At 41.7% G+C, this 10,151-nt stretch overlaps 1 protein-coding gene and 1 long non-coding RNA gene across 8 annotated transcripts; one reads left to right on the top strand and one right to left on the bottom strand.

Annotated features, from left to right (window-relative positions):
• Positions 1–218: 218 nt before the first annotated feature.
• On the top strand, positions 219–5,423 carry HNRNPDL (heterogeneous nuclear ribonucleoprotein D like). 7 transcript variants are annotated; one of them, XR_003565551.3, is made up of 9 exons: positions 250–450; positions 1,274–1,442; positions 1,527–1,688; positions 2,147–2,278; positions 2,430–2,547; positions 3,478–3,645; positions 3,889–3,989; positions 4,373–4,477; positions 5,156–5,423. XR_003565551.3 is itself a non-coding variant. In XM_007065629.3 (8 exons), the coding sequence occupies exons 1-7, from the start codon at positions 362–364 to the stop codon at positions 3,957–3,959; spliced, it is 909 nt and encodes a 302-aa protein (XP_007065691.3). In that variant the 5' UTR covers positions 237–361; the 3' UTR covers positions 3,960–3,989; positions 5,156–5,423. The 7 variants fall into 7 exon arrangements, 5 of the variants coding, with proteins under 5 accessions (XP_037752681.2, XP_007065691.3, XP_037752683.2 ...); XR_006290461.1 differs by lacking the exon at positions 250–450 and adding an exon at positions 743–893; XM_007065629.3 differs by lacking the exon at positions 4,373–4,477 and having other exon boundaries at positions 237–450.
• Positions 5,424–5,767: 344 nt separating this feature from the next.
• On the bottom strand, positions 5,768–10,030 carry LOC114020794. The gene is made up of 2 exons (XR_003565552.3): positions 9,319–10,030; positions 5,768–6,596 (listed from the first exon to the last, which is right to left on the bottom strand). It is a non-coding gene; the product is annotated as an uncharacterized LOC114020794 (long non-coding RNA).
• Between the last annotated feature and the right edge of the window lie 121 nt (positions 10,031–10,151).

The following is a 10,151-nucleotide window of genomic DNA, read 5'->3' as shown; positions in this document are numbered from 1 at the left end:
CCAGGGGAGAGGAGTGCTCATACGCCCTGCATAGCGGGGAGGCCGGGATGACGGGTGTCACCCATTCCCCCCCCCCCCCCCCCAAGCCCACGTGCAGCCGCCATTGCCTACGCTCTTCCCATGCCTTACTAAATCAGACTGGGTAATGCGCCCGCCCCAACCCTGGCGCCTGGGCCTCCAGGAGTCGCTACCGCGCCTGCGCTGCCGGGCTGCGCTGATTGGCTGCTGGAAAGGGTATATAAAGGCGGCGCAGGCGGTGCCCGGATCTCTTCCGCCGCCATTTTATTGTCCCGCTTTCTGGTCGCAGCTTTCTAGCGAGTCTCCAGCTCTCGTAGCCTACCCGAGCCGCCCTACCCCCGCCATGGAGGACATAACCGAGTACAGCGGCGGCCTGGAGGAGTTCGCCGAGGGCTCCAAGATCAACGCCAGCAAGAACCAGCAGGACGATGGGTAAGGGCCGGGCGGTGCGGGGCGTCCCTTCCCTGTAGCCCCGGCCCGGGGGGCGCTTGCGCTCTTCCCGCCCCCCTCCCTGCGGCCGGGTGTGGGGGGGTCCCGTTTGGGCACGTTTCGCGCTCTCTTTGTGTCTCTCCGTCGATCTGTTTTCCGAAGGGCGGGGTGGTGTCAATCACCGGGCCATGACGTAGCCGGGAGCCAATCGGAGGCGGGGCAGCGCGCGAGCGGGCTGCTTGGGGCGGGTAGGGGGCAAGCTGCGCGCGCGCCGATGCCACGCTGCTCCCGTTCCCGACTCGCGCGGGTGGGCCTCTGGACGCAGCTCGCTGGCTGACCGTGTCTAGGGGGGAGCGGGGCGGTAGCTTGTCGGGTGCCCTGCGGGGTTTAGGGCTAGAAGGAGCTGAGCCATTGCCTCTGAGTGCGTTAGCGATGGGCCGAGTCGGGTAGGTTGCAGCCCAAAATCTCATGCCTGGGTGGTATTCGAGCAAAGGGTCACTTCGTTACCAGCTCCCACCCTGCAAACGCTTATGGGTACGATCCATTTCACTACCGTGTACTTGATTCATAGGATTAAAGTTAACCGCACGCATAAGCGTTTTGCAGGATCGAGGTCTGAGAACTTTATAACATGCATATAATTATGTAAAGGTCAGCTTTGAGACCCTGAAAATCAGTGTAGTGAACTGAGAGTGGTTTCTTTTCAATTCATGATGCTGATCTTGCTGGAAAAATTACCACTTGTGTATTATAGTTTCTTTGAAACTTGAAGTGATTAGTAAGATATTCTGCTCTTAAATAACTACATGCTTTTTTCCTGTTGTAGTAAAATGTTCATAGGAGGCCTCAGCTGGGACACAAGCAAGAAAGACTTGACAGAATATTTATCTCGGTTTGGAGAAGTTGTGGACTGCACAATTAAAACAGATCCAGTGACTGGGCGGTCCAGGGGATTTGGCTTTGTGCTCTTCAAAGATGCTGCCAGTGTTGACAAGGTATGTAGGGTCTGTGTAGTTGGCTCTTGTATGCATTTGGTTTTTTTCATGGCTTTTTGAAACTGTGTCCTGTGGGTTTTCTAGGTCTTGGAGCTGAAGGAACACAAACTGGATGGCAAGTTAATTGATCCTAAAAGGGCAAAAGCACTGAAGGGAAAAGAGCCACCAAAAAAAGTGTTTGTTGGTGGACTGAGTCCAGATACATCTGAGGAACAAATTAAAGAATATTTTGGTGCTTTTGGAGAGGTATGGTATAACTGCGTTTGTAATACTGTCATATCCATATTGGGCATTAAAGTTCAGTCTTGCTGTGGCAGGGTAGTAAGGTTGGATGAAGAAAGGGCAGTCTCTGATTTGAGATATGAAAAGAGGGTGATTGTGAGAAGGCTTCTTCCTTGTTAATTGCAAGTTGTAATGCTGCTTCGTTGGGACAAGATGCAGAAATTATATTGCAGTAGAATAAATAGGATCGACTTGGGACCGTGGTGGGCAATCTTAGCTTAACAGAGTTCTGTTCGAACTGTTCCCTATTAACATATAAATAGCTCTGTAATATTTTGATAGTTTATAAATGGAGGTGGGATGGTTTATTTTTAAAAGAGCCCACTACATTTCTGCTGTTGGCATGAACTTTTGACCATTGACTTCCACTGCTGTGTTTGAGAGAGATGTAATGTAAATATTATATTTAACTTTGTTTACAGATTGAAAATATTGAACTTCCCATGGACACAAAGACAAATGAAAGGAGGGGTTTTTGTTTCATCACATATACAGATGAAGAGCCAGTAAAAAAATTATTAGAAAGCAGATACCATCAAATCGGTTCTGGCAAGGTATGGATGGATGTTTTGGTTTCTCTTTAGAAAGTTCTAATGTTGATGGTTCTTAGAGATTTTTAAATGGATTCCTGAGAATAAGAGTGTTTGAAAGGACTGACCGGCACCATCAAAACATACAGTTGAAACAATGTCTTCCTTTTTACAGTGTGAGATCAAAGTAGCACAGCCCAAAGAAGTGTATAGGCAGCAGCAGCAGCAGCAACAGAAAGGTGGAAGAGGTGCTTCTTCTGGTGGCCGAGGTGGTGGCAGGGGACGTGGCAGGGGTGAGTTTTTGGTAGCACTTTTAAAAATCTGTATGTATTTATTTCTAAAGTTCTAGTTTCTATGTTTTGGAGCCATTTTAAAAAAAATAAACCTAATCACAGAATGGCCAACCAATGAGCAGAAAATAAGCTGGGTTGGTCTGTACTGACTTAACCAAAACTCATTTTAAAATTGTTACCTTGACAAGTGCACTGATAAAGTGAAACTTTTACTTATGTTTAAAAATGCCAACAGATTGCACATTCCTGGGTTTAGAAGCTATTTCTTAAAAGGCATAATTCAGGTGTCTGAGACTTACTTGAAAGTTACATGTACTCATCCTGTTGAAACAGGAAGGGAGTAATGTTGACTTTTTGACAATTCTTAAATATTTTGCCTAATAGAGGAAAGCCAGATATCTTCAATCCTGCATTATAAGTAATCCTATGTAAGTAAAGGACTGGGAGATAGCAGTGTTGCCAACATCACTAATACATTGATAGTTTGCTTATTGGCAACCATAAGTAATGATATATAATCACTGTTAATGGAACAGAACAAAACTAGTCTTCATGTTGTAATGTTAAGATAATGTAGGATACTAAGATGTATATTAAAAGAACTCTAAAGGAAGAGGGTGTTTCTTTAGACAAAAGGCAAGTTGCCCTTTGTGTGGTTCGCCTGCACTTTATTAATAGGACAGTGTCAGCTTTCATTTTTTTATGTAACATGTTTATTACAGTAAATTAAGAAAAGAGATCCCAAGATTTGCATCCCATGTGATGTTTTGAAATTAGATGTCTTGATGTTGTGTTTTAGAACGGTTGTATACTTGCAGAGTGATGGGACTCTTTCCGGTAGCCATTACAGTACAGATCACATTTCATACAACTGACACATTATATATTTATTTAAGAAGGTTGGAACTTAATTGCAATGCTTTATTTCAGGTCAGGGACAAAACTGGAATCAAGGATTTAATAATTATTATGATCAAGGATATGGAAATTACAACAGCACTTACAGTGATCCAAGCTACAGTGGTTATGGTGGATATGATTATTCTGGCTACAATTATCCAAGCTATGGATATGGACAGGGATATGCAGACTACAGTGGTAAGTATGTTTGACTTAACTCCACATAAGTATATTGATGTATAACACTAAAAATAATATCTATGACTTTAATATTCTAGTGTATAGTAAATTTCATTCTTGCATCCCACAAGCAAGTGTGGATATACGTTAGTATTGCATAAAGCTGTAAACTACTGTACGGGTAGGGGAGACTATCCTTTCATGAGAGGCTTGTCTGAGTCAGAATGTAGTGAGACAACTAATTTTCCATTCTCTCAACAGGTCAACAAAGCACATACGGAAAAGCATCCCGAGGTGGCGGCAATCACCAAAACAACTACCAGCCATATTAAAGCAGTACATAGTACTTGGGGGGGCAGCAGGTGTGTATATGAGTGCAAGGACCACTTTCAGTATGTCTAATCTAATTTAAAGATCAATAGACAAATTAAAATGAGTAAAAACATTTTTCTTGTGTAGTCTGACTTTTTTAACTGAACTTTGTTAACTTAAAAGATTTTTTTTTAAAACATGCTTTGCCTAAAGTGTCTATAGATCTTTAACTTCGTAAAATGTGATTTCATCTTCTTTAGTACTTCAGAAAAACTTAAGAGTTTTTCTGTTTGCGTTGTGTACCAGGTGGTCTAGAGGAATAATTAAACTTATTAGAAGTATTAACAGGTAAAGTACTGAAATGGGTACAACTTAAGGAAAACAAGAATGTTGTCTTCTAACTCTGACATTATACCTTGTTTGTACCCGCCAGCGGGAACTTCATTGCAGGCCGTGTGTCACCCTGACCACGTCTATCTCTGGGGGTCGCACGTTGCAGGCAGAGCGCAAGGCATACACCAGAAAACGCTGTCCTGTGGTATGGTCTCTTCCAACTTCATGTACCAGCGTAAAGATTAAAGTGGAAAACTTCAGACTTTGGCTTCTTTTTAATCTTTTTGAAGATTAAGTGTCTTAACTTAAATGGTTTTTTACAGGAGTTAAAGTACATAAATGCCTTTACAGCTTAATCATTTTGGTCTTCTGTTTAGTGTTGTATTTCAATTGTGGAGCCTCATTTTAAGTGTGCATTCGTTAAGATTTAATGCTTGCTTTTTCTTTTTATAGCTAATAGTGAAATCTGCAAACAAAAACGAACTTTTAAATCTGGAAAAAATTAAAGATCATATGCACACAAACTACATCAGGCTAATCATGTTTTTGGCAATATTCATTCACAAGAAATAAGTTGCAGACAAATTGTTTTCTTAACAGCATTTCTAGTGGAAACTTTTTCCACAACCCAGTTTGTGACACACATTGCAACTTCTTGCCTAATTTGGAGAATCGTTGTGAAACAGCTTCCCAAATGAGCTAAACTGCTATATTTGGAGAGACACAAGATTTTTAGTTAACAATAATTTGTTAAATATGCATATGATCTTTAACAGTGAAGAAAGGAATAAATAGAGGACTTAAAGCAGTTCATGAAAATGGACCTTTTAACGATTCTTACAGAAGTTGCACAGATCTGATTGTTGTTTTGTCTTGTTTTTAGGTGGAGATACCACAGCGAAGTCATCTTGCAGAACATCAGGATTGAATGGAGGTGGTCTTCGTGACATGAGATGACTTTTACAAAAGACTTTTTAGAGTATGACACAACAGTGTCCAACTGTATATAGCGGCTGATTAGTTTTCTTTATGGTTTTTACTTTGTCTTTTTTGCCATCTGTGTTATGACACAATGTGGATTTGTGTTAATACAAATTTTATTTGTATACTTTCATGTTAAGTGATTCTTGAATAAATGCTTACTTATGTGAGTCTGTCTTCCTGTGTCTGCTGCTTAGTTTTGTAAGCTTAATTTGTAATTGAGCAATAATAAGGATAGCAATCTTTCCTATTGGGAGGAAAGATGGCCTGTATTGGAATAGGGCCTTGAATGCCCTCTGGTCACTAACTTCCTAGATATGCCCTGTGCTTGAGACTATTTCAAGTGTTAACATCACCTGAGTTAAAATCTGCTGTTAAATGATTGGCTCCTAGTTGTAGTAAGAGATAAATACAAAGATTGCCTTAGATGTGTTAGAAATCATCCTTTGCTACCTCTTCCTGCCACTCCTCCCCCCCCCCAGTATTTTTTTGCAAATACCTTTTCTTGTGTTAGCATTTCATATATTTCTTGCTGTTGTATTTTATTGTTTATAGACTTTCCAGTTTGTGCTTTTTTGGGGGCATGGTGGGGTTACTATGTATTACTTTGAGCCGTTGGGATGCTGGTGGGGGTTTACTATGTGTATAGAGAGCCTGAGGATTTTATATTAAATTGCTTACTCTGAATAACTGGACAAGAGTGGAACTAGTGAATTGTGACGGCACAAAGCAAAAAGTCAAAATCCCTTCCTTTTAATGTATGTAGCAGTTAACACATACTTCTAAAAATTCACCTTACCATAGTGCCTGAAACAGTTGGGAGAACAGTTTGTTTTAAAAATCAAACTGCCTCATTTTCAGTTATGGGTTGTATTCCCAAAATGTATAATGCATTACATCTATAATGTATTGATGTATACATAATGTATTGATGGTTCATGATAACTTGGTTAAATGTAAAATTATTACTGAATGGGAATGCCAAACAGTTAACTGTTCCTTGGTCTTCAGTGAGTTTTACCTCTAGATTGGAATTTTACCCATTGCTAAAGATGACTTTTAGTAATAGGTTCCTCTAAACCAGTGCTGAAAATGGTTTAATGGCTAGCATTATAAACTCCAGCCTCAGTATGGAAAGCATCAGTTCAAGGGGATCTACTCCCAACAACCATTTTTTAGCAACAGGTCAATTTATTAGTGTAGAACAGGCTTGAGTCCATGTTCTGAATCCTTGAGCACAGTCACCTTAGCTTCTGGTGTGGCGTGGCTTTGCAGCTCTCCGTTGTTTGTTCGTTCTTTCAACATGGCCATGCACACATGCATTCATATGTCCACTCATGGATCTAAAATAAAACCTTGTTTAGAAGACAGCTGAGCACTTTATCATAGCAGTATAAATCTTTCCACTTCTGTACTGTTCTATCCCTATGTCCTTCTGTGTATCTTATTTGTTTTCCATGCATTTGGTCTTGCACTTGTCGGTCTTACCTGCCTCTCTCCTGCAGATATACCATGCTAAAATGAGTCACTTAAATATTCTCCTTGAGTTGGTCAAGCTGGCAATGTTGGGGGAATGGTAGCAAAGATGCCTGTAGGTGACCTACAGTCCACTAGATAATATCTAATGCTGCACATGGTGATAAAGTAATTGCAGCTGCTGTATACTGCCACTAAGAGAATTGCTCCTGGTGCATTGGTAAACCAGTAGTGTGAGAAGCCAGGCTCACTGTAGATAATGCCCAGCTGAACCACACCTTGATGGAGCTGGCAACTGAATTAATGCCTGGTTGCTGGTAGAGGTAGCTGTTGACTCCCTATTGTATCTCTCTGGATTTTTGAAGTGTACATATTTTTCAAAATGACAGTGCTCTGTTACTTTGTCATTCTACAGTCCAACTGGTCTAGAATCTAAACATTTTCTTTTAACTTGCTCTGTTATCCAAGATCTTCAGTTTTGTGTAGTTAACTGGCTATACCTTTCTTGTATGACCTTCGGCAAGTTACTCATCCTCTGCCTCAGTTTGCTCTCTGAGAATTTTTTTGCCTATCTAATGGATTTTAAAAGGCTTAATTGTTTTATAAAGGGCTATTAAGACCTTGGTTGAAAGGTGCTATAGAATGTATTGATAGAGCCAAGTACTCCACACAAATATGAAATGCTGATTTCTCTTGAGGACTGATCCTGTAAACTTTTACTCACACTAGTAGTCTGAAGTCTTGTAGTCCTGTATAAGGGTTACTTCAGAGCCAGATCTTGGAAACCTGTGTGTTTTAATTCTTGCTAATGTCAGTGGGAATCATACATCTAAAATGCATAGCTTATTACAGGGTTTACAGACTACTTAATTGGCAGTTCCTTTTATCTATTTGGGTCAGATGTTTTGCTCTTGTAAAGAAGAGGCTAGCGATTGTGAAGTGGGGGGGCTATTTTTCTCTCTATTTTTAAGCATTGATTATATGTTCATGCATAATCCAAATACTGTAAAAGGATTGTCTGTGGCCCAGGGTTATTTTTAAGTTCTACCAATGTTAATGGACATTGCGGGGGGGAGGGGGCGACAAAACAATCTGGAAAAATCAGTCAGCCTCTGTGTCTGAAGAACATTAACTCAGTCATCGTGTCCTCACTTTGAAAAAGTATAAACTTCATCAGCCAGGTAGTCTTCTGTTCAGCTGTTTCTCTTTTTGCAAGGTTCAACTAGCTTTCCTTTAGTATACTGTAGTGTGATGTTCCTCTCCTGCGCCCCCGCCCCCCCCCCGCAATCCCATCCTTTATTTTATCTGAGGTGTTTTGTTAACATTTTACTTCTGGTTTTTATGCCTTTTTTCCTTTACAGTTTGTAGTTGCTTGCCCTTCAAGTTGGCCTTTTCACTTACAGTTTTAACGTTTCTTTGGTTGCATCTGTCTTGATTGCTTTCTGCATTTAAGTTGTACTCAGTGTAGGTGTTGACTTATCTACTCAGATGTGGTATTTGTGCTGCAGCACATGGTAAGCCACATAAATGTAGTTTTCAAAAATGACCTTGAATCACTTGAACTATACTGATGGCTAAAGTTATTGACAAATACTTGAAAAATCAAGGCAACTAACTAATCCTAAGTATTTTTTAGGATTGCAGTCAGCATCTTTGCTAATGTATAGTTAGTAAACAGCTAAGACTTCCTATTAAGTATTTATACTAACTAAAGTGAAATAGCCAAGATTAGTAGAACAAAATTTCCATCTAATCTTATGTAGAGATTTTCTCGTATCACAATTTTTCTAGGCTCTTCTCTGATTCTGTGCTAGTATATCATCATATACAAGAATGAACAAGTTTAGGTGCACAATGGAGGGGAAGGGAAATTAGTGTCAGGTATTAAAAAAAATTACAGTAAACAAACAAATTTTTAAAATGGATATGGCCATTTATAAGGATAGCCGAGAGTAGGCAACCTTTTAGCTCAGTTTTTGTCAGTAACTAGTGAAGGGTTACGGGAGCCATAAATTGAGGGTAAACAAGGACTTTTACCCTGAGGTAAAAAAGATAAAAGAAAAGATAATCCACACCTACTGTGGTGGAGTTATTTGCAACACCCACCTCGTTTCTTGCAAATGCTACACCTAGTAGCAATAGTCCACATTTAATTGAACATAGAATTTCATCCTCTATTTCCATTACACGCAATAGGAAATTTGTCATGGAAGCCAAACTATCAGTTTGTAGACCCAAGATTTCACTGAGTCTCTAACACTTAACCCCAGATGACATTTCTTGGTCCAAAGAAAGGACCTCTTATAGCCTAAAACTTGCCCTTTTTGGAGTGCTGCTTTCTCCAATCAATGAAATACAGATGACTTTTTTTTTTTAAATAAGGGAGGTTTTTTTTTAAACAATGAATTGGTTTGTGACGCTCTCAATGAAAGATTAACAACTTGGGAATGTTTTGAAATTAAGACACACACCCCTTTTCAAAATAAAAGTGAGTGGAGAAAGGGGGAAACAAGTTTTAAGCCGTGAGGGGTGTGCTTCAGCTAACTGAAAACGTCATGAAATTGAATGTAACAGTTTTTCGAAACTTACCCTTCTTCCCACCAGCTTTCCCAAGGATCTCTTCCTCTTTCCAGGACTAATATTCCCTGTTGGAGTGGGTAGGAATTTTTCTTCCTGTCTAGGACAATGTAGAAATCCTCCCTCCTCCTCACTAGCCACAGGAGGAGGACTGGCTGGACGGGTAAGTACATTGTTTTCCGTTCAAAAGAAAGGTGCCCAGGGCTCCTATTCTTCGCTTCCTGTCCTAAAGGGTTGGGCTCAATTCACCTCCAAGGCTGAGCTGGGGGGGGGGGGGGGGGCGCCCTCCTTTGCCTGCCTCTTAGGACAGGGCTGAAGCCCCATTACTTGTGTGTGTAAGGGAGGCCAGGGCTGCTGCCAATCGGGGACTGTACAATGGCTGGGGCCCAGGACTGGTGGGGGTCCGCTGGACTCCGCCCAGGGCTAAGATAGGGCGGCCCTGCACTGGGCGCATCCCTGCGAGGTAGCTCAGGGAAGGGCAGTAACAAGCTTCCCCCTGCAACTCTGCTCCTTGCCGCCCAAGCTGCCTTAGCCAGGGCACTTGCTGCCCTGGAGCTCCGCTGTCACCGGTCGCAGGGGCTGGGTAGAGCCCCTGCCTCACGGGACCTCGTCCCTAGCGCGCCTTCGCGCTAGTCTGTACCACAAGGGCGGGGGGTACAGTAGCCTTTTGACTACGCTCTTTTTGTCGTCTCTATGGCTCTTGAGCCGCTCTATCCACTCACTTCCTCTCTCTCGGTGGTTCAGAGAAGGGCAGAGCGTATACACAATGGGAGGAAGGCGGGCTGGAGAAGGGACCGGGCTCACGTGATCTTCCTGCGTTCTTTCCGCCCGCCATTTTACGTTGG

Source organism: Chelonia mydas, chromosome 4, assembly GCF_015237465.2.
Source record: "Chelonia mydas isolate rCheMyd1 chromosome 4, rCheMyd1.pri.v2, whole genome shotgun sequence".
NCBI classification, from domain to species: Eukaryota; Metazoa; Chordata; order Testudines; family Cheloniidae; genus Chelonia; species Chelonia mydas.
Note: the sequence above shows the minus strand (reverse complement) of the source record. Positions and strands in the feature narration are given on the sequence as shown.

What these genes read in the sequence shown, in the direction of transcription:
- HNRNPDL (XM_037896753.2), top strand. Translation starts at nt 362, where the DNA reads ATGGAGGACATAACCGAGTACAGCGGCGGCCTGGAGGAGTTCGCCGAG. An exon ending in ATCAAATCGGTTCTGGCAAG is followed by an intron (nt 2,279 to 2,429) that starts GTATGGATGGAT and finishes TCCTTTTTACAG; the next exon opens with TGTGAGATCAAAGTAGCACA. An exon ending in GGGATATGCAGACTACAGTG is followed by an intron (nt 3,646 to 3,888) that starts GTAAGTATGTTT and finishes TTCTCTCAACAG; the next exon opens with GTCAACAAAGCACATACGGA.